The following is a 25,073-nucleotide window of genomic DNA, read 5'->3' on the forward strand; positions in this document are numbered from 1 at the left end:
CTAACGTGAAAGGGCTTTATTTCTATACTTCTACGCTGCCAAATGCAAGTAAGGGCAGTTGTGACCTATAAATAGCAGCAACCACCCAGCGTGCTAATGAGTAGCATCACTGTAGAGCTTTGATACAGAAGCTCCTGCTCCACTAAACGCTGCTGTTGTTTAGGGGACGACCACACTGCACATTAGCTGCTGTGAAGCGAACACACAGCAAGAAAAGTCAAAGAACAGCCCTCACACCAGGCTTTTGACTTTGGTAGTCTCTCTCTCTCTCTCTCCTCTCTCTCTCCTCTCTCTCTCTCTCTCTCTCTCTCTCTCTCTCTCTCTCTCTCTCTCTCTCTCTCTCTCTCTCTCTCTCTCTCTCTCTCTCTCCTCTCTCTCTCTCTCTCTCTCTCTCTCTCTCTCTCTCTCTCTCTCTCTCTCTCTCTCTCTCTCACACTCACACACACTAAAATAAGGATTGGGGAGAAAGCACACACCCCAGTCGACTTGTACAAGCGGAGATCGTAAAGTTTTAGTATTACTACAATACATCTAGTAGAAACACTAAGCTACACTATAAAGTACTTCTGTAACCTGTGGGATTTCATTTCCACAGCTCGATGCAGTGTACTCTGTGTGTGTGTGTGTGTGTGTGTGTGTGTGTGTGTGTGTGTGTGTGTGTGTGTGTGTGGTGTGTGTGTGCTGACAGTGTAAATGACACACCTGTGTGGCTTTGGGTCTCCTTTCCCCCAGGATCCAGCTGCAGCCGGCACACACGCCTGGCCCTGCTCCGTCTCCCTGGCGCAAGCAGAGTATCTGCACCTGCTGCCCTCTGTCCCACTCGCTCTCACTGCCTCCCCCCACAACCAACCCCCTCACCCCCCCCCCCCCCACCCCCACCCTCACTGCCTCCCCCCACAACCCAACCCCCTCACCCCCCCCCCCCCCTCCCTCTCTGCCCCCCCCTGCCGCCCCCCCATGCCTCATTCTCTCGACGTGGGACCTCCATCCGCTCGCAACATAAGTCTCCACAGCTGCTGTCCAACCCCGGGTTAGCAAAAGAGGTCTCCTATCATGTTACCAGTACCACAGCTTGGCTTCCAACATCACAGTTTCTGGGTCTGGCTGATCAGAGGAGCTATTGAAGCTATAGATGCTATAGATGCTTGAATAGTACCTCAATACAAGAGTATTCCTGACTAAAATGCTGAGGGGGCTTCTCTAAATTCTCTTTGTGGAATATATGTAGAACACATGATAGGTCTATGACCACATCACAAATCTCTAGCTGACATGTGTCTACAAGCGGACATCTTTTTCAAATACCTGACATAATCACAGTCTAAAGCCAATATGGTGCAAAAACCAGTCTCCGTGTTAGTACATAGCCAGGACCTGATAAAGACAACGCAGAAGGACTATGGCCATGGCCCTGTGCCGTTTGCTTCACCAATGATGAATACGTACAAGACACAATAGCAGTGGTCTGTGATTCTCAGTAATCATGAAGACTGTGCAATGCTTTTACACTGCTGACCCTGCCAGCATATAAGAAAGCCAGTAAAACTTATGTAGGGAGGACTCGTCCGTGTGCAGGGACGCTCGGAGCGGAAGGCGGGGAGGACTCGTCCGTGCGTGGAAACGCTCGGAGAGCTCATGCGCTGGCCACAGCTTCCCTCTCCGCTCCTCCAGGTACCTCAGAACCGCACTATTCCTGCCAAGCGGTGAAACGAGACCGTCACTCAACCGTCACTGCCACAGGCATGAAAACAACGAGAGGGATCGCCGAACAATTCAGCTGTTACACTCAGCTCATCCCACTCTCCAAGCCTCCAATCAGCCTCGCAGTATTAATACTTGAGGTACAAATGAGAAGGAGTGAGAGGAGTCTCGATGGCATGAACCACTGCACACCTGATGGTGCAATACAACATGTTTTAGCGCACTTCCTATTAGTATACACTTTGATATTACTTGATATTACTTAATAAAGATTTTGTCCCATGCAGGACAATTCCTGTTAATTTATTTTTACAATATGAATCTAAATGTGATTTCATCATTTTTCCACCACCCATAGGTTGTGTTCCAGTTCACCCATATGTCATTACGAAAAAAGTGGGACCAAGGAAGTGTCCACGCTATGATGACTGTTGGACAAAATACTACACCTGTCCATTTTAGAATAAGTTGCATATTTAGTAAATCTTTTAAATTCAGTAACTTGTATTACTTACTTTCTTGTAAAATGTAATTGCTCCATCACTTAAAAACCATGATTAAACAAATGCTTAGAAGGTCTTAAAACACATATTAAAAGACCCATACAGGAAAGGTTACAAAAAATATTTCCTGAACACATCAGATATTACTTGTTTATCCTTCAGAAGGGTTGAGCTGAACATCATACTTTACATTCATACTTTTGTAAATCAGCATTGGTATGTTGTACTTTAAGTGGTCATTCCTTTATGTTTCCATAAATTCACCACTCTAGGTTCTCTGTAATATGGCTTGCTATATCAAAGCATGCACATTGAAACAAGCATAAAAACTTTAACATAAAAAGGTCCATGTAATGGTCCATGCCAAATAATGATGTTATGGTGTTTAATCTTACCAAATGACAATGTTTCATCATGTGACATGCTTATAGCAAGCCATATGAATACATCGAGTATTTTCATGGATCCTACATAACTACACAGTACAATAAAGACCATCAAATGTTTCTAGACATTTGACCTCAATGATTTTGTGACTATGTGTATGAAACGGACCAGCATGCATTTTGAGATTCTAAAAACATATGGACATTATTCCCTGGCCTCAGATTCTCTAACGTGTCATCACAAAACTGTAGAGACGAGCACAAACACCCCCAGCCAAAATGCATGTGACCAAGCAGGAAAAACAACAGCGGGAACAGGAAGGCAAACACAGGGGGGGTGTGTGTGGTGGTCCGACGAGGTACAAGTGCAGAAAGGGTAGGAAAGAGGGCGCATACTTTTCGCAACGGCGATTCAGACGGCCGGACTTTCTTGGGAGATATCTGTGAAGAGAGCAAGAGAATTAATAGCTGGTTGACTCCTCTTCAGAGATATCTCCTACGGAGCTGAGCGAGTCTGCAGCTGACAGTTCCTTGTCCCCCACTCTGTTGAGAACTTCAAAGCCATGGCAGCCTCCCCAGACAGCCAGTGCTGCAGCCGCGCTCATGCCGGGGCCCTCCACCCCGTCTGGCCCTGCCCTCCACCTGCCCCTCCCCTCCACCCCGTCTGGCCCTGCCCCCCACCTGCCCCTCCCCTCCACCCCGTCTGGCCCTGCCCTCCACCTGCCCCTCCCCTCCACCCCGTCTGGCCCTGCCCTCCACCTGCCCCTTGGCTAAGTGCTATAAGGGTCTCCTTTTTTGACTTTGATTGACACCAGCTTCATCAACTGGAAAGGAAAACAATATGTTTCTAATTTGAAACCACACATGTGTAACTCATGGATGGGAATCTAGATGAGAGAAGTCACACATGTATAATTGTGTATTCTGGATTAAATTATAGATAATATAGACCTGTTTTATCTCTTAAGAGATAGTAGAGGTTGCTGTTTGCTTGTCTGCAACAGTTGTGAAGTTATATGTAATAATTCAAAAACAACAATCAGAAAACAAAATATATATCTGTGTTCTGTCTCAAAGTTTGTCATGTTTAAAGGTTCTGACTGTACAGTCTCTCTTGAACCTCATATGAGAAGTTTAGAAAAATCTAGTTTGTCTTCCTGAATTAGTCCAAAACAAACAAACACATTAACTGCTGTGGTGAAACAATCATTGTTGGCAACGTTGCTTTTGATGCTAGAATACAGTGGTGCCTCCCAACATATGTGTTGGTGTGCTGAGTGTGTTAGTGTGCCGAGTGTGTTAATGTGCCGAGTGTGTTGATTGTGTTAGTGTGCCGAGTGTGTTAGTGTGCCGAGTGTGTTAGTGTGCTGAGTGTGTTAGTGTGCTGAGTGTGCCGAGTGTGTTAGTGTGCCGAGTGTGTTAGTGTGCCGAGTGTGTTGACTGTATTAGCGTGCCGAGTGCATTAGTGTGCTGAGTGTGCTGAAAGTGTTGAGTGTGTTAGTGTGCCGAATGTGTTGATTGTGTTGGTGTGCTGGGTGTGCTGAATGTGCTGAATGTGCTGAGTGTGCTGAGTGTGTTGAGTGTGTTACACAGACACCAGCTGGCACTCATGGGATCTGCACAAAGTAAATGGTTTTGTCCCGCTCACAAGTGTAAGTACACAGACACTGCACATCATAACAAAAAAGCACAATATTCTTCAGATTTGTGAGCAAATGCAAAAACCCTCATGTGTCTGAACTGAAAACACGGTAATAAGAGCAGCAGTGAGAATATAAGAGAGTGGCTGCATGATTCACTGGAATCACTGAGCTGTTCAGAACAGTCTGACTGATCCAGGACAGGAGAACAGTCACTACGCTACTTACAAACATGTTTAATATATACAAAAGGTATGACTAGATGTGATATGTGCAAGATTTTAATATCTGCTCTATTTTGCCCCATCATACTGCATCAGCCCATGGTGACAGTGGGTGAGGAAGAGGAGGGTATCAGAGCAGTGAGCCGACGGGAGACGTGTACCTTCATGGGGGCCAGCTGGATGGGCGTGATGTAGGACGGGTCCACCATGGGCTTGGGCCGGTTGGCCGTGTCTGCCAGCAGGCTCTGCCACTGCTGGGGCAGCCCGGTGAACTTCTGCTCCCGCGGGTCGAATCCCGTGTGCACACGGTGCTCGAAGTTAGAGGGGGCCGAGATCTCCAACCTCTTCTTCTTCTTTCCAAACATGTTGGAAAAGCTGGACAAACCTGGAGACACACACACATACATGTACACACACATACGCACACACAGACCAGTAAATAGTAAGTACAATAGCAAAATATTTTCATGTGTTGCTCATGCTTACACACAGTGTCTTGTTATCGTACTACAGTTAGTTTAGGTATTTCTATGATATAAAATCAGAAAACTGACATTTGATATATAAACATATAAATAAGAAAGATAAGAACTTTTTGTATCATAACAGCAGTGGGTGTATAGCTGACAATAAAATAAATGTATTCCCCCTTAAAAGGCACTGCAGATCAATGCGTATATTATTATGAGAATAAATATGGATCAGAGGCCTGCAGAACTGAAGAGCTTGGCCCGATAGCCTCTGGCTGCTCGTCAAGCCCTTTGTACCACCGCTGCTGAATTGGTCTCCGTGTACAACTGCCCCGCTTCTGTTGGCCACCGTCACTTTGGGAAACAATGACGCCCTTCAGTGGACCGGCAGGACCGGCAGGGTCCTACGTGGTGCCAGGCTGAACCACACACTGCCAGCTGCACTGATACATGTACAGAAGAACAGTCTCTTGTATATATGTGTGTGTGTGTGTGTGTGTGTGTGTGTGTGTGTGTGTGTGTGTGTGTGTGTGTGTGTGTGTCTGTTCCATTCAGTCCTGTCCTGCACCCACTAGCACTGGTACAACTGCATAAAACCACACGCAGACGTGAGCGACACTCAGCGGTGTTTCCGCAGCGACCCGAGAGCACGGACAGAGTCGTCAGCTCCTGAGGCAAGAAGAACGCGAAGAATAACACAGAAATTCATCCAGCTGATTAATGGACTCTTCCTCGTTCATCTGACTCAGTGTGCCTCCAGGGCAGTGGTGTGTTCAAACGGGAGAGAGGAGAGCTGGGAGGGACGTGGTGTCTGGAGAGGACCACGCTACAGGTGCGGAGGGAGGTCTGTACTGTACATTACGGTCACCCAAACACCAACATGCAGCCTACTAGAGAGGTCCAATGGAAACAACTAATTGTGAGTAAACTCAGGCAGGCTAATCTCGGCTAATGAGATGAACAGATCGCTAGGAAAATTTATCACAAACAAAATACCTGAGACTCGTACGGCCAGCGGTGCTTTGCAAAACACACATCTGGTGAGTCTAGGAGTGTAAATGGAGTGTGACTGCGCTGTAATGGGGAACAGGTGTGCAGGGCAGGAGGAAGCAGGCGGGGCCTGTGCTGCTGCACACAGACCAGGCGCTCAGACTGGAACCTGAGGAAGATCAGATCTCTTCCTGTCAGGGCTAGAAAGAGAAGTTTCCAGAGGGATCTCAGGAGCGGCCCGTCCCCCGCCTTCATCCTGTCGTTGTTAGTTTTGCTGTTTGCATACGTACATCGTCCTTTCGTAAAATCACACGCCCACATATCTGCTCAAAGTGACACCAGATAATATCACAGTGTTCCTCAAGTCTTCATCAGCTCCCCATCACTGTCCTGCTGCCGCCGCTGTATCAAACACCTCTCCTCACCTAACCACACACCTCACGTCACCACACATCTCCCTTCACCTCACAACTCACCTCACACCTCACCACACACCTCACCTCATCCCTCACCTCACACCTCACCTAACCACACACATCTCCCTTCACCTCACAACTCACCTCACCCCTCACCTCACCACACATCTCCCTTCACCTCACAACTCACCTCACCACACATCTCACCACACACCTCACCTCACACCTCACCTAACCACACACCTCACGTCACCACACATCTCCCTTCACCTCACCCCTCACCACATCTCACCACACACCTCACCTCACCCCTCACCTCACCACACATCTCTCTTCACCTCACAACTCACCTCACCACACATCTCACCTCACCCCTCACCACACATCTCCCTTCACCTCACCCCTCACCTCACACCTCACCTCACCCCTCACCACACACCTCACCCCTCACCTCACACCTCACCTAACCACACACCCCACCACACACCCCACCTCACCCCTCACCACACACCTCACCCCTCACCTCACCCCTCACCTAACCACACACCTCACGTCACCACACATCTCCCTTCACCTCACAACTCACCTCACCCCTCACCACATACCCCACCTCACCCCTCACCACACACCTCACCTCACCACACACCTCACCTCACCACACATCTCCCTTCACCTCACAACTCACCTCACCACACATCTCACCTCACCCCTCACCACATACCTCACCTCACCCCTCACCACACATCTCACCTCACACCTCACCTCACCACACATCTCCCTTCACCTCACAACTCACCTCACCACACATCTCACCTCACCCCTCACCACACATCTCCCTTCACCTCACCCCTCACCTCACACCTCACCTCACCCCTCACCACACACCTCACCCCTCACCACACACCTCGCCCCACCTCACCACACACCCCACCACACACCCCACCTCACCCCTCACCACACACCTCACCTCACCCCTCACCTCACCCCTCACCACACACCTCACCTCAATCTAAGTATTAGAAAAGGATCAGCAGTGAAGACCAGTCCCCCTGTACTGTGGTGTCTGCTTACATGACAGAGTGAAGTGAACAGACCCTCACAGTGGCCCCTGCACTACTGACTATGAGACTATGAGACTTCCACCATGTAAAGGTTATAGATATACTGACATATATCGTAATAAACCATTCCTGGAGTTCACAAAGCCTTTTTTCTTATTCAGATGTCATTATTAATATACATAATGACTAATAACACACTACTAATCAGTATTAGTTTGGAGACACTTGACAGTGTATGTTCTTTTTTTTATTATTATTTTTTTTAATGCACCCTCAGCAAACTGTTTTTTTTTTCAGAACTTGAGTTCCTCACTCTACAAGGTCTCTGCATATGTGAGAATGTCTTCAGAACTGATGGAAAAGCCTCATAGGTGCTATAATAATACAAACCGGATTCCAAAAAAGTTGGGACACTAAACAAATTGGGAATAAAAACTAAATGCAATGATGTGGAGGTGCCAACATCTAATATTTTATTCAGAATAGAACACAAATCACAGATCAAAAAGTTGAAACTGAGAGAATGTATCATTTTAAGGGGAAAATATGTTGTTTCAAAATTTCATGGCGTCAACAAATCCCAAAAAAGTTGGGACAACGCTATTTTTACCACTGTGTGGCGTCCCCCCTTCTTCTCACAACACTCAACAGACGTCTGGGGACAGAGGAGACAGTTTCTCAAGTTTAGAAATAGGAACGCTCTCCCATTCATGTCTAATTCAGGCCTCTAACTGTTCAATCATCTTGGGCCTTCTTTGTCACACCTTCCTCTTTATGATGCACCAAATGTTCTCTATTCACCGTATTTTGCCACGCCCACTTTCAAGTGTGTGTTTCTTCCGCCTTTGTGTTAGAACTTCCGGTCAGCTATTTTTGCATTAGTGTACACTACTACATTTTAATGATTTTTTTTCATAAAATAGGCATTCTTGTCTTCTTAAAATTACAAAATGAATGTAAGGGAAAGATGTGGCCACTGATTATAAAATAGTTACTTATCTGATAGCCTCACAAGCACCCGACGCGTTTGCTTCATCGGAGCTTCATAACCGAGCCATTTCTCGGGATAAGGATGATCTGGTGTTGGTTTCCCCTCCACAAAATGATAAGAGCAGACGTATGGACGTTTGGGTGGATGTTTTAAATTTAGCGCCTTCAGCCTTAGACGCAGGTCCTCTTCTTTGGAAGGCGGTGGATATAAGTTATAAGGTGCAACACAACACTCAGATCTTTTCGAGCTGTGTTCGTAACACTGTTGGTCAAGCCAAGTTTTCCTCTTCTTCCAATTATTGTGACACCCTCTAACTGAACATATTATGCTAGTCATTTTGTGTTTGTTGTCGTTTTGCTTGTAATTGGTATCAGCGTATCCGTAGCACCGGAAGTTCTAACACAAAGTCAACCAAGATGGCCCTGCCCAGCGTTGTCATGGAAAATAGCGTGAATAAGTGAAAGATCTGGACTGCAGGCTGGACATTTCAGTACCCGGATCCTTCTCCTACGTAGCCATGAGGTTATGATTGCTGCAGAATATGGTCTGGCATTATCTTGTTTTCTTCCCTGAAAGTGATGACGTCTAGATGGGAGCATATGTTGTTCTAGAACCTGAACATAGTTCTCTGCTTTAATGGTGCCTTTCCAGACATGCAAGCTGCCCATGCCACAAGCACTCGTGCAACCCCATACCATCAGTGATGCAGGCTTTTGAACGGAGCGTAACAACTTGGGTTATCCTTGTCCTCTCTGGTCCGGATGACATGGCGTCCCAGTGTTCCATAAGGAACTTCAAATCCTGACTGATCTGACCACAGAACAGTCTTCCATTTTGCCACACTCCATTTTAAATGACCCCTGGTCCAGTGCAAACGTCTGAGCTTGTGGAGTTTGCTTAGAAATGGCTTCCTCTTTGCATTGTAATTTCAGCTGGCAATGGCGGATGACACGGTAGATTGTGTTCACTGACAATGCTGTCTGGAAGTATTCCTGAGCCCATTCTGTTATTTCCTTGACAGTGGCATTCCTGTTTGAGGTGCAGTGACGTTTAAGGGCCCAGAGACGTTTAAGTGCATCCAGTAGAGTTTTGCGGCCTTGACCCTTACGCACAGCGACTTTTCAGATTCTCTGAATCCTTTGATGATGTTATGCACGGTTGATGAGGATAACTTAAAAGTCTCTGAGAAGCTCTTTTTATACCCAATCATGTTGTCAATTGACCTAATTAGTGTTAATTGGTCTTCCAGCTCTTCGTTATATGCTCAATTTCCTTTTTCCTTGCTACCTGTCCAACTTTTTTTGGGATTTGTTGACACTGTGAAATTTTGAATCAACATATTTTTCCTTTAAAATGTTACATTTACTCAAATTAAACTTTTGATCCGTCATCTATGTTCTATTACAAATAAAATATTGAGTTTTTATTCACAATTTGTTTAGTGTCCCAACTTTTTTGGAATCCGGTTTGTAAAATAATAATAACAATATTATTAATATAATGATAATTAAATATTAATAATTTAATTACTATAAAAATAATTAAATGATAATAAAAATAAACAGACCTTTTGGCTGATAGTGTATGTAGTTTATAATATAGAAGCTTGTTGTCTAGAGGCCCTGTCTAGACATCTTGGAGACACACTATAAGATCCTTGATGACACAATTCATGACATCAGTTTATACATAGCAACTTAACAAACTCAATAACAGTAAGGCACAGTAAGTAATGGTTTGACTCTGATCATGCATCGTTCTACTAAAATATGCTTAAACTATGTGACTGTGTGTACCAAAACTTACTGCACATACGTGACATACATATCCCACATAATCTGTCCTGACTTGGGCACTCAAAGTGTCTGAAGGCACCAGCGTGCTGGGCTCACACTGCTCAAGCTGCATTGCCGTTTCAGGGATTGCGGTGGATTGTGAGCAGAGGGAAGCGTGTGAAGATGAGACCTATGACCTAGATGAACAGTGATGTCCTGGGAATGGGATTACACAGAAAGGGCTTAATGGGGAAAAGCATGTGGGTGTGTAGAGAGTGCATCATGTGGGTGTGTAGAGAGTGCATAGTGTGGGTGTGTAGAGAGTGCATCGTGTGGGTGTGTAGAGAGTGCAGCATGTGGGTGTGTAGAGAGTGCATCATGTGGGTGTGTAGAGAGTGCATCGTGTGGGTGTGTAGAGAGTGCATCATGTGGGTGTGTAGAGAGTGCATCATGTGGGTGTGTAGAGAGTGCATCATGTGGGTGTGTAGAGAGTGCATCATGTGGGTGTGTAGAGAGTGCACGTTTTTCATGCCTTGCCTGAAAATCAATCCAACCATATGCAAACAGAAATGCAAAGACACACAGATGCCACACTATTACAGAATGAAGTACAGTTCATGCAGACTGCCATAGCTGCAATTTAATAGGTCATTTAAAAGGTCATTCCAGGTCACATTAGCTTACTCCTAAACCCACCTCATAAAAACATTTAAATGTAGTCAAACGTAAAAATGCACGTCATAAAGTCGTCTCTGACTTGGATGCCGTCACCTGCAATCTGCACCTGCAACCTGCAAACACTTTGCATCTGCAATTTTCAATAGCAACGATGACAATGCATACCACCAATAGAAAGTGCACAAAAATATAGTTGACGGAAACAGGTCTTGCTGTGTCATGCGTCATCAGGAAGACGTATGCAAATGTGGGACACTCAAGACACGGTGCGAGCCTAGCTGTCCAGTCACGCGGGCTGAGCGCTGCCATTGAAAGGGTACGCCATGCACAGGGCCTACCGCTCTGTTTGTCCCCGAGCCATCTGTCACCATGTGAGAGATGGCAGACATTTCTCGCCTGGAGCGGGGCAAGGGCACCGTGGGACAGCAGGGCCTGGCCCTTCCCCAGGAGCCCTACTAACAGCTCTGGGCCCGGGGCCCTATTTTAAGGCCCCTGTGCACACAGGTGGTCCCTCCTCATGGGCTCTGGAGAAACATTCCCCACACACTCCCTGCCTCACGGGGCTTAGCAGGGCTTTCAGTACACATAGCATTCTTAACTCACTTACAACAAGCATGCGTCACATGAAAGCCGGGCTTTAATTACGACTAAAATACGAGGAAAAGTAACAACGAGAAACAGATGTCACTATTGTTCCAGTGATTACACATCAGGTGTCACCCCACTTTCTTCTAGAGGTCACTCTCAGACATCTAATCTTATCTTAAGGTCCAGAGATGGACGGCCCTTTGCTTGGCAAGGCTAAAAACCGAGTGCCAGCCCAGTGGAACTGGCAACACTGCGTAGCTCTGGTCTTAATAGATATCAGAATAGATTCTCATTTACACTCTGGTTTTAAACTGGAAAATCTGTTTCAGAACACTGCAAACCAGTTACCAATAGACAAGCAATGAATTCAGCAGTTTTAATCATACTCATCAGTACAGATTTGATATAATAGAAAATAGCTGAAGAATAAATATTTTGTTGGGTTTTTTTTTTGCAGTACTACAAAAGATCTGATGAATCACAGTATTCACAGGATCCAACAAATGTAAACATGTTTTGGTTGAAATCTATTGCACAACATATGGTAATTGAAATATGTTGCAATTTAATAACAGTGCAATTACAGTTTAATTGCAAGATAATTCTGTTCGTATTACGCATGACTCATAGTCACTATCTTAAAAGCTCAGTCCTAAATAAAAACTGCTTTATTCTTACAAAGGTTTTGAATTACATCAAACACACCTATCTGAAATAAACGTGCATATTTATATGCTACCCCATCCATACTGTCTTACCTGGTTTTAGATTTTTTTGTTCCTCTTAAATCAGCTGACAGCTCTGGAATTATCACCATGCAGTGTTCAATAGCAACTTCATGCTGTCTGGAGTGTGAGAAGCGAATCACATTTGCAGGCCCATCAGACTCCGTGCCAGGGGAGGCAGTTCTGGGCTCTGCTCACACTCACACGGTCCCAGAGCGCCTGCTCCAGCAAAATCAAGAGCAGAAAACAGTGCTCAGACAGGCCGAGTCCAGCACGCCGGGGCAGAGGGCATCCCCGTCTCACCCCGTCTCACCCAGTCTCACCCCGTCTCACCCTGTTCGACCCCATCTGCCCATTTCACCCCAGACACCCCCAATCTCAGAGCTTTGGACGAAACCCTTGGCCAAGATTCCAACTCATACATCGCATTGTTCTGTGACATCATGGCGGGGCACTCACACACATACCTACTCATGCAATGCAGCCGTGCATATGCGTGTGTGTGTGTGTGTGTGTGTGTGTGTGTGTGTGTGTGTGTGTGTGTGTGTGTGTGTGTATGTGGTGTGTGGATGTGTGTGTGTGCGCATGTGTGTGTGTGTATGCGTGTTTGTGTGTGTGTGTGTGTGTGTGTGTGTGTGTGTGTGTATGTGTGTGAGACAGAGCCCCCCAACAGAGACAGGGTTATGGAAAGGAAAGAGTGGCACAGCTGCTACAGTCAGTTCACACAGACCTGTCTCTAGTCCACACACACACACACACACACACACACACACACACACACACACACACACACACACACACACACACTGGTTTGCGCATGTTCAAGAACGCTCCACGGGGGAAACCTACTCCACGTTTATGTCAGTGAATTATTCCAAAGGTTCTGGGTGGAAAAAAAAACTTCTCAATGAAAAGAAATGTCTTACTGAACGTGTTTCAGAAGAGATCGGAGCACGTCGCACAGTTCACAGGCTCAGTAAGAACGCTGTCGTGGTGCCACACCCCTTCTGGGTTTGGGAGCTATTTTTAACCCCACCCACACGGCCAGTGCTGCCTGCTGTAGCGTGCTTATTAGGACAAGGGTTGTGGGGCATCTGGCTCTGTAGATACCACCCCAATCCCACATGTGCTGCAGATGGAACATGAGAACCATCCCAGTCACTCCAGAAGTACGTGAGATGCTTCCTGGTCTGCTTACCTTCCTTTGTATGGGGGGTTGTTTGGTCATTTGTCAAATCACTCTCAAACATGCTCTCAACATGTCTGAAAATCTTTCTTGGTTAGTTGCAATCAAAGACCAAATCAAATGGCATTATTGTGCATGAGGCAATAAAATGTTGCGAGCACCCTGCAGATCTTAGAGGCTGAGATTTACAAACTTGACCAGTATGCATCATGATCTCAACACTCCATACAATGTGAAAGACCTCTCATAAAGTCATGAACCACATTAGGTAAGTCAGCTGGCATGACCTATCAGCGCTGGTGAACAGGCATTGAACATGTCTGTTCTAAACCATAAACTGGCCAAAGATCCCAGTCAGAACCATAAACGGCTCTGAACATTTAAGCACGGGTCATAATAGTTTATTGGGCTTTTTCACATTGATTTCCACTTTCTTATACTTAATCACTTGGGTGTGAATACAGCTACAGCTGTACTATAACTGTGAAGAAGAGTTACACTCTTTCCTTGAGTTCTGGGCAGGGCATTGTTCATGGCTGTAACTCAGCATTGAGTGCATACAATAATCAGTGTAACTCTAGACATTAGTCGCATAACATAGGACACATAGCAATTAACATATCAACATACGCACTCACTTCCATCCAGCACAGGCAGGAGGGATGGGACGTCATCTTTATCAAAAGCTCAAAATATTTGTAAAAGTACCTTGACATAGTCTACACAACCTACACCACTTACACCACCTACACAGTCTACACAACCTACACCACCTACACAGCCTACACCACCTACACAGCTTACATCACCTACACTGCCTACACAGTCTACACAACCTACACTGTAGACAACACTGTCTATCTTCAAATTGTGTTCAGTACACCATGGTATTTCGAAAGGCTGAAATGACGCTAGACAAACACACAGCATCCCTGGTTTTTCGAGGCCTCGCTGGACTGGTGACGACAGCCTGAGGTCTCGTCTGGGCAGCGTCCGTCACTTTGCTAACAAGGAGCTCGATCAGCAAATGAGCCGTTTAGACAGGTTGAGTGGTTTCTCTCTAGGGTACGGACAAACACCCAGACCTGCTCAGAGCCCAGGGAATAAAGCTGCGCTGAAAGCCGCACTCAGAGAGAGAGTCCTGCAGGACAACTGTGTGGATGTGAAGGAAAGGCCAATGAAGACCTACAGTGGACAAGCGCTCATTTGTATGAAATAAATGTAACATTCACAACAACATTTTTCCCAATAATGAGAGTAATCTTTCTAATGTGTAAAGCAAGGTCATATAAGCAGCCAGAAACACTGATGGGCACACACACACACACACACACACACACACACACACACACACACACACACACACACACACACACACACACACACACACACACACACACACACACACACACACACACCTGTGCACGCGCATACACACACACACACACACACACCTGCACACACACAAGCACTTGTGCATATACAGTAATCATAGGCTGTATTTTGAGCCTTAAAAATACCCATAATCATTAGTCCATTATTAAGTATTCAGAGCGAGAGAAGGTGGAGAAGTTCATCTTACTCCTCCATCTATGGAGAAGCTATTTACTCTTACACTCTTCTGCACACACATGCATGCACACATACATTATTAATTTAAACATGCAGACACAGTCATGCACATACACATGTGCATGACTCAGCAGGTTACCACAGCTGTCTAGAACCTGTGCCTACACAGGGAATTAGACTGGTTCTGTTTAGACGTTTTTATAATTTTATATAATCCTCATTGAATATGAGCTTTAACATGATAAAAGATCACTCACTGATCAGTGAACTAGTCTGACACAAGATTATAATGCTATAAAGAGACAAGTGTTTACCGGAAGGTGTATTTCTAAGGTTAGAATGTTAAATTCACAGTTTTAATTTACCCATAAACAATCCACAAGTTCAATTGTTGGGTGTCTGCAAAGCTCAAAAGAGCCCTGAGTGCTACTGTAACATCTACTGTAACATCTACTATAAAGCCACTGTTCACCTCTGCAGCTGGACGATCAGTGTTAATGTGCGTTAAAAGCATCTCTTCTGCCTGTACGAGTCAGAGCTTGAACATGTATGTATGTATCTGTGTGTTTGCCTACAAGCCTGTTTAATCTCTGCCTGAATTGCTCAGTGCGACCAGAACTTAGTGGCAGCTTCCCAAAGGCATTATGTAACTTAAAAACAGAGTTCTGTGTTGTACCAGATCAACAGCCTACACACAGGAGGGAGAGAGGGAGTGTGAGACAGAGAGAGAGAGAGAGAGAGAGAGAGAGAGGGAGAGAGAGAGGTGTGGAGAAAAGACTATGGCCAGTAGCTTCATCTCCAACCAGTGCTACCTCTTCGTTTATGGTGTAATGACCACTGGTTTCTCCTTAATGATGTTGCTATCTTGTGCTGGACCTTAACCACATAGCCACACTTGCTATGTTCCCCTTTTCCATCTGACAGAACAAAGCTGCACACGGCCTTAATCCCAGCGACTGGAAAGCAGAGGAGAATCTGTGAAAGCGCAAAACAGCATAAATAAATGAAAGGAATGAAAGCCTCACTCTGCTTTTCTCGTCAATCGAGTTTAGTGCTATTTCTGTCTGCTGTATGTCAGCACTCTCTGGCCGGGCTGCATGATCATGTCCCCCACATGTATGTTTGCTGCCGTGATGACGCTCTCCTAACGTGGCCCCCACCCTGCGGCCCCCACGGCAAGTGAGTGAGAAATAGCTCAGCACTTAGCAAATATTTCAGAGAAAGCACTTTGGCCCTGCTCAAGGGAAGGAGCTGTAAAAATTAATTTAGACATGCTCCTACAAATCTACACCTGCTCCTATAGGGAAAAAAGAATCAACAAAGGCCTTCATGACATCGCTGAACGTGAGCTTTATAGCTTAGCCAACGACTCCACTGTGTTCCACATTTACTGCAGTTGTTGTAGTTGCAGGATCTAGCCCATGATGTGTAGTGACAGAACTCTGCCCCGATCAACCCCTAACAAAATATTCCACCACCAGTTACAGGAACAGACTCTGTGCTGCTCAAGCAGTCAGTGTTTCTCTGTTTCCCCAAACTCATGTTCCTCTCCATGTTGACTGTATCTTTAATCACCATTTCCTTTTCATCTCATTAAGTACTTTATTTTAACCAGTTATTACTCTCTACCTCCTCTGTTCATTTTATGCTTTTATTATTTACTTATTTTTATTCAGTTTATGTACATTTTACAAACATTATTCTATGTACTTTAGCGATATTATCATCATCACAATCTTTATATCAGCACGAACAATACTCTCTTTCTCCCTATCTTTCTCTTCCTCTCCCTCTCCTTAGCATTCTGCTAATTATACCACAGTCTAATTGCATACAACCCATCTGCCATGGTTACCTAGCCTGGAGTGCAGGTCGTCAAGTCTCACTTTGCTCAACGTGATTGGCTTACACAGTGAGCGCATGCTAACACAGCGCACCCTCTCCAGGCCAATCAGCATGCTCGCCCAGACTCCACCTCATGCCCTCCGCACGTTTAGGCACATTTAGGCACATGCTGAACCGCACACGAGTGTCCACAACACGTCCATTTCTTCCTTCGCCTCACAACTAAACCTCATGTGTGTTTACAGTGCTCACTATTGTAGTTTAGTGTCTAAATAACACTGTATGCTACACACTACCGCTATCCCTCAGATTTTCACCATCATGCACATATTTCTGTGGTTTTGATGTTACTGGTTTTACTGGATGCATGACAACATTATGCGAAGGGCAATGGAAATAAACAAATAAACAAAACACATTAGTATTATGTATGAGCATATTGCAACACACATTTGTCATAAACTTACAAATGAAACAAGTACACTGCAGATTTAGGTGTTTTATTTGCATTTAAACGTTGATGATGAGATCACAGGGCACTAGAGAAGCATATGTGAACTATTTAGTCAATCCTCCACCGTTATTAGCAGAGCTATAATAAAGACAATGCAGATTCATATGAGGATTGTTTATAAGCATGCAGGCGACAAAGTGATCGTCTGATCAAACTACCACCTACTTATGAAGTTTATCGGTTTATAGCGAAACTTGTCATGAAAGTGCAAACAAATATGGAGAAGCACCGGTGTGTATATCTACAGCACTATCTGTACAATGCTGTGGTATTAGTTTTATTGGTAGGTTAGCATAGCATATGTTCACACACTATTTCTAACACCAAGTTTAGTCACATTTAGCTCCCCGGGGAATGAACGGAAGCTAAGAATGCATCAGATGTCAGATGTTATCATTATAAATAATACTAGGATTAAATGTGATTCAGTGTGAAAAACGTCCGCTTGCTAGGGGCAATGCTGTCATTTTGGCTTTGTATAGCTCCACAGGTCTGTATCTGTGATCAGGCCGGAACATGTGGTGAAGAATTTTCTACACAACTACACCCACAGTGTTCTATTCCATCTGCAACAGTAACTGTGCCTTTGGATCAGAGACGCAGGAGGTCTATGTGCAGTTGGCGTAATGAAAAAACGTCTTTGCGTTGCTTTCTGTCAGTGTTTTTTTTTTAAGAAGATTTTACTAATCTGTCACTATGCCCAAGAGCTTCCATTTCACCCTCTAGTATGGTGAGACACTATTGGCTCTAGAGCAACTCTAGACTAGTGTGGAGTCTGGCTGGTGACTGACCCCATGGAGTCAAGCACGTGAAGGCTACATCCTGCCCTATCAAGGCCCTGATCTTCACCTGCCCATCTGCACGGATGCTTTCATCTGGCAGGTCCTGTGTAATAATATTACATATGCAATCTTGGAGCATTAGCCACTGGGCCCGAGTGTCCACGACAATACAATGCTAATGCTAACAATGCTAATGCTATGGCTCCTGGGGCCCAGTGAGGCTGTACTGATAATGACTCTCCATGCAAGCCCACTGGTTTCTGGTCTGACACATTAGTACTCATCTCATCAGAGTGGCTAATCTAGCTGATGGGCAAGAGGGAAGTGCTCCAATTTTAGACCAGCACACTGTCTCAGAGGCATCAGGACCAAGAGCCTCACAGCTCAATGAGAGTGTGAGGATGGCTTTCTGCCTTGAAGAACTCATAGACGTGAAGATATTGAATGTATGAAATGTAAAAAACAGTAAAATCATTAGTAATTGTATACTACATATTGGAACTCTTTAGCATTTATATAAATATTCTGTTGAAAACAGACTATTAGAAATTACTAAAAAAGATTGCTTGGAGTTGTGCAAGTGTCAGTACTTTAGATGAGGTAAAACAAAAAAAAAAGTTCTGGAAAGGACAGACATGAGACAAAGCCGTGTAAACACGTGTACGTCGTGTACAGCCTCATGCTATCAACTGAGGAAAAAACTGACCAGTTTGTATATACAGAATTGAAGACCTGCACATATGCTACATATAACGTAAGATAATCAAAGTCTCAGCACTGCAAAAATCCACGTCCATGTCCAGATTGGGAATCCAACATTAAATACACAGAAACCTTAAAATAATACAGGAGGTGCAACAGCAAAGAAAACCCTGTGCTGCTTGATAAGAATCGATATATAATCACAAATATGACTAGATCTGGGTCACTGGGTCACCTGAGCAATACGAGGTCATCCAAACCCTTAAATCTGTGTTTGCCTAAAAATGCTGGGGGACCGTCACATGTTTTACTTTTTGTCCTTGGGTTATAATATTTACATTACATGATTGATTACATAATGATTGTTCTGTGTACATATATGTACATTCTGTGCAAAAATGCTTGAAGCCTCATTTTTACCAATGTACTAATTTCACATAAGCGTTTGAAATGAAGCACCCATGTCTGAGGGTAATACAAAAACACTATTATGCCTCTGCTCTTAGAGAAGCATGTTGGCAGATCGCCACAGAAAGATTTTGAAATCTGTGCTCTGAAGACATTGCGTAACATAACAGTGCAACACATACTGTAACTGTCGCCCACTGCAGTGTTCGCGAAATGCATTCTGGACTTGGAGCATCCAAAGTGTCTGGACGGCAGCGCACAACTGCAACGGCTCCTGAGATTCAACTCATCAGTGTGGCAATGCATCACACACCAGGACAAATGTGCAGCCATCATTTTGGAGAGCTTTCTAGACACTCAATTCCCAATACAGGCTCTGGAGCAAATCTGCCCCCAACCCCACACACACACACACACACACACACACACACACACACACACACTCCCCGAGCATAAAGAGGCCTGGCCATGATGAGCTGACGCATCTCTTCCAGAACTTTTATTGGATAAAGGAGAGCAGAAGAATTGAATGAAATAGGGCAACCAACATCAAACCAGATTTGGACGGCCAGTGGGCACACTGTGTTTCTCCCAGACCAATATCCATCCATATCAAACCCTAACCCTAACCCAAAGACTGATTCAGTTACACTTTGCAAACCTAATCTGTCTTAGCAGTGTGTTTCAACCATCATCAGAATGAGACGTGTTACTCAATTCAGGCTTTTTTGTTTATGGTGTGCTTCAGGTGCAAGAAGAGAGATGGAGGTCACAGGGACGGAGGGAAATGTTGCAAAAACAACCCCAAACATCCAATAGATCTGGATCTGGGCTTGGCACATCTGGCCTGTCGTCCACCGTTAGTGTGTCTCTGAGATCTACGTTTGCATCTGACTGAGAATGTTCATGGCATGCTCATAGCTTCCGGAGCCGATGTTAAAACCACGTTTCAAAAACATGAACTGTGAGTCAATTCACTGTTGTCATTTTTTGGTAAACTTTTGGTTTTCAAAAGGTCATGGTCTTCACCTCAAATCATCTCAATTAAGTATATTGATATTCTGCTCTTCAGACAGACGTCATAGCTTACTTGAAGCCATCATGGGTTTTCAAACTTTATGTCCATCAATGACTGGCTTCTGTATTGTTACTGAACCCATAACTTGAACAAGCCCTAACAAGCCTACCAGCAAAATGTTACAATTGATTAATTGTACACAACAATGTTATGAATATTACAACAATTAACAATTAACACCCTACCCTAAACTAAAGCCACTTTAATAGCAGATACCCAGATACCCAAAGACATTTTAGCTGGGGTGCTGAGATGAATCAGAACTGTCAGCAGCTGATTCTTAACAGGGTTTAATAGAGCAGGAGGCACCTCAGTGTGGAGCTGAACAAAAGCTGTTTAATTATACCACGAACATCTCATTACCACGGTGTACAATGGTGTACCTTACACCTTTTTATATTCAACCATCTGCATATCTACACCTACAACACAGCCTATTTGACAGACTCAACAATGCTTGGGACTGAGAAGCACAGAAATATATCACTCTACAAAACAAATGGAACTTCTGTGAGCTTAGCTGTTGTCAGATGAATTAAAACCACAGCTTTTCAAGTGAGAAAACATGCTAAATGGGTCTTGTCTTATAAGCTCGTTGGACAGATTGTTGTATGCTGTATTTGACAGATACCTGGGCAACATGGTTTTGTTTTAGCTTCAGTCTTCTTTAAATTGAGAAAAGGCCAATACCGTAGGCCCAGACCATAGGTAAAAAACAAACACTTTCTGATATCCATGTAAGCAAGACCTTCTGTAATATGCTACTGAGTACAACTGAGTATATTACTGAGTAAAACTGAGTATACTACAGAGTATGACATAACTGTCCCAAAGAAATCAAATGTGAAAAAATCACATTCAAACCAGTTAGTAAAGACACAGCGTAATGCTACATTAATGTATACTTGTATCACAGTGTATATCATTATCTTGGCATTTAACTCAAGTGTGGATTAGTAGAGTGGTTGAAATCAAACCCACCAGCATGCAAGTTCTCATTCTCAAGTACTAACCCAGAGAAAACGTGCTTGACATAATATGCAGGACCACGAATGGCCCTCGATTCACCTACACTCTTAAAAAGTTCTCCTGGTTTAGGTACAAGTGGTGCCACATTAAACCGCAGCCACTAACCGCAATAAGAAATGGATTTGGGATGAGGCTGCAAGGAATCCAAAGGGGAGATCGCAAATGAGGCAAAACTAGCAATTCAGTCCCATCACAAGGCCCAGATGTTTCTTCAAGCAGGCAAACAAACGACTGTGACGCTCACGGCTGTGCTGGCGCTTCAGGATTATCATGACATCCTGTTGATGTCTTCATTTGGCTTTGATTATCCCACCACTGCCCCATTGAAGGGAGGCCTTGTCAGCTTTTCCACGGTGCACCACACACACCACGCACTTCACCACTTTGAAGTCTTCCTCGGCTACCAGAGCCTGACCGTTCTGTGCTCTGAACCCTCTTGACATTTTTTGAATCACCATCCCCCCTACCCCCACCGGTCTTGCACAGCATTCCACAAGCTTGCGGTGTTAATCACAAAATAAACTCAACAACCTAACGCCATCAATGTCGCGGAAACACTGGCTAAGCCACCATGACAGTTCTCTCTCACTGCTCTTCAAATGGCCTGTGCCTGGTACAGTGCCCCAGCACACAGCGTGATAACGCCTGTTCACCTTCAACTAACTACCAGCTGCCTTGCAGGGCTTCCCTGCTCATTACCGCCTCTGACAGCATCTCTCTGGATCATCCTGATCAATATCTTAGACTCTGGACTATTTAAAATCTCTGAGGAGGCATCCAAGGTTTGGCACAAATGCAAGATTAGGTGTAGATAACAAAACTGTTGTTGTAATGTTTCCCGTGCAATGATGGTTCCCACGGCTCACTAGCTCTTAAAGCCCGCTGCTCTGTGGATGGTGTGTGAGAACATCAGAAGGTTAGTTTAAAACTGGCTGACTATTGCAAACTCATATTTAGATCCAGAATCAAGTTATATGCATCTGTCAAATGTAATAATATATAACTAAACTATATAACTAAACAGCTTTCCCTATAAAATTACGCTTTTGTTTTACTGTTCTGTAGAGAAACCTTTGTCTGGGTTTGCATGTGAGGGCATACAAAACAATACTGCATGCATATTAGTATGAAGGGAGGCAAGTACCACAGCGCAGTATGTACCATAGTGAAGTATGTACCACAGTGCAGTATGTACCACAGTGCAGTATGTACCACAGTGCAATATGTACCACAGCGCAGTATGTACCATAGTGAAGTATGTACTACAGTGCAGTATGTACCACCGTGCAGTATGTACTATAGTATGTACCACAGTATGTAACACAGTGCAGTATGTACCATAGTGCAGTATGTACCACAGTGCAATATGTACCATAGTGCAGTATGTACCACAGCGCAGTATGTACCATAGTGCAGTATGTACCACAGTGCAGTATGTACCACAGTGCAGTATGTACCACAGTGCAATATGTACCACAGTGCAGTATGTACCATAGTGAAGTATGTACCATAGTGCAGTATGTACCACAGTGCAATATGTACCACAGTGCAATATGTACCACAATGCAGTATGTACCATAGTGAAGTATGTACCACAGTGCAATATGTACCATAGTGCAGTATGTACCACAGTGCAATATGTACCACAGTGCAATATGTACCACAGTGCAGTATGTATCACAGTGCAGTATGTATCACAGTGCAGTATGTATCACAGTGCAATATGTACCACAGTGCAATATGTACCACAGTGCAGTATGTATCACAGTGCAATATGTACCACAGTGCAGTATGTATCACAGTGCAGTATGTATCACAGTGCAGTATGTACCATAGTGCAGTATGTACCACAGTGCAGTATGTACCATAGTGCAGTATGTACCACAGTGCAGTATGTACCATAGTGCAGTATGTACCACAGTGCAGTATGTACCATAGTGCAGTATGTATCACAGTGCAGTATGTACTTCAGTCAGCAGCCGTTTGAGACTCATTCAACACACACTTTTAACAGTAGAGGTAGAAATGTTGCTTTCTTCTCTACAGCCCAATTCACAAGTTTGACATACACAAAACTAGGCCTACCATAGCCCAGAGTACCTGTAGAAACATTAGCATCCTGCTAATAAGTACAAATAATAATCCTGATTATTGTTATCAGCAGCAGCAGCAGCATCATGATCTTGGTGATGTCATTACACTTGTATTGTACCGTATTCAAAGTCCAAATATTAGAACGTGTGTATCAAATGATCCTATAAGAAATCAGCGCTTAGTCTGTCTATAATCTGATTACAGAGCTTCTTTCCTCTGAATGCCACCTAACCATTGTGTCAGTTGATTTCATTCCTAACGCTTAATCGCCCTCTATATGCTGCACTACAAAACTTGGGATTTGCTCTCCCACCTGCAGCAGCAACTAAATAGGAGGTACATCTGATGTGTTAATGAAAACACCGATCGAGATTTAAATGACCAGTCTGAAGTCCTTAACGTCCAAACAAGACTGGGTTTGGTTGCAAAATATCAATTTTTCTAAGGTATTCATCTGCTTACTGAAATGACTACTGTAGCCTACAAACGTTAGCACAAACACAACGTTAGTCGGAGAGATGCCCCCACTTTCAACACCAAGGACAGCGGTCACGGGGACGTGATGCGCGCTCCAGTCCACATGTGTGTATCCTCGCCTGTCTCCAAGACGAGCCGCCTGACAGTGACGGTGCTGTTTCACTGGACAAGCCGGTGCGTGGGAGAAGCTCTCCGCTTAAGCGTTTCAGGGTTACGGTGCGATTTTACGCACAAAACAACATCAAATCACGAAACGTCTCGTCGCCGAGCAGGATCAGAATAACAGCTCCCATACCTGTTCCCTTCGATAACGTCCTCACATGTCCAAATCGTGGTTTGTTCCTCAACTATGATCATGGAGGATATACCGTTATGTGGTTGCCAGCGCCATGTTATCAGTCTCCCGTGTGCTCTACAGTCTTGTATTGATGCGGAGACGGTGTGCTACATCCGCGCTGTTGTGGCGCTGGCAACGCCAGGGCTCAGAAACGGGAGCACCTGAGCCGGGCGGCGCTGTGCACGTTGGGAGAGATTTCAAATCAAAGCCGGTCAAAACGTGAATCGTGGTACCCGAGAGACATTTGCTTCTTTCCTTCTGCGAAGTCACCGGAACTGATCTTTAGGACAACAGCTTTTTCCAGGGCATCACAGGGCAGGTGTGGCCATGCTACCGAAACGCCCCTCGCTGTCATCGAGACGGCTGCACTGAAGAGATAACCTCCCACCGTGTGTGGACAAGTGACGTGCACACGACTAATAGGCCTATAATTAACGTAATGATGACTTTACGGACGTCAGACTGTAAATTCAAGCACAAAGGGGTGAAAATTTCTTGTCCGTTGTTTATTTTGCCACACAATGTAACTATATATATATATATATATATATATATATATATATATATATATATATATATATATATATATATATATATATATATATATATATATATGCTCTACTGAAGATATGAATTGATCTAGCGAACATATTGCACAAATGACGTCGGCGCTAGGAACACAACCATGACGACATCTGTTCATATGCGGAAGATGAGAATTATTGTAATTTGCTCATGATGTCACGGCTCCCAAAGGATAAGCAAAAAGATACAAATAATGTATTTCAGAGTGTATAACCAACAGTATCCCGTGCGCTCAGCGGTGTTTAATTGACGTTAAAGACTGCTAAAAAAAACTTCCTGTTAAATAAACTCCCTTTGCCTCTACATAGTTGTGTAG

At 44.4% G+C, this 25,073-nt stretch overlaps 1 protein-coding gene across 1 annotated transcript; it reads right to left on the bottom strand.

Annotated features, from left to right (window-relative positions):
• Window positions 1–2,740: 2,740 nt before the first annotated feature.
• Window positions 2,741–24,544, bottom strand: LOC143506809 (uncharacterized). Its single transcript, XM_076996411.1, has 3 exons — window positions 24,131–24,544; window positions 4,616–4,839; window positions 2,741–3,031 (listed from the first exon to the last, which is right to left on the bottom strand). Exons 2-3 carry the CDS (start codon window positions 4,817–4,819, stop codon window positions 2,741–2,743), a joined length of 495 nt encoding a protein of 164 aa, XP_076852526.1. The 5' UTR covers window positions 4,820–4,839; window positions 24,131–24,544.
• Between the last annotated feature and the right edge of the window lie 529 nt (window positions 24,545–25,073).

Source organism: Brachyhypopomus gauderio, unplaced genomic scaffold (genome assembly GCF_052324685.1).
Source record: "Brachyhypopomus gauderio isolate BG-103 unplaced genomic scaffold, BGAUD_0.2 sc517, whole genome shotgun sequence".
NCBI classification, from domain to species: Eukaryota; Metazoa; Chordata; class Actinopteri; order Gymnotiformes; family Hypopomidae; genus Brachyhypopomus; species Brachyhypopomus gauderio.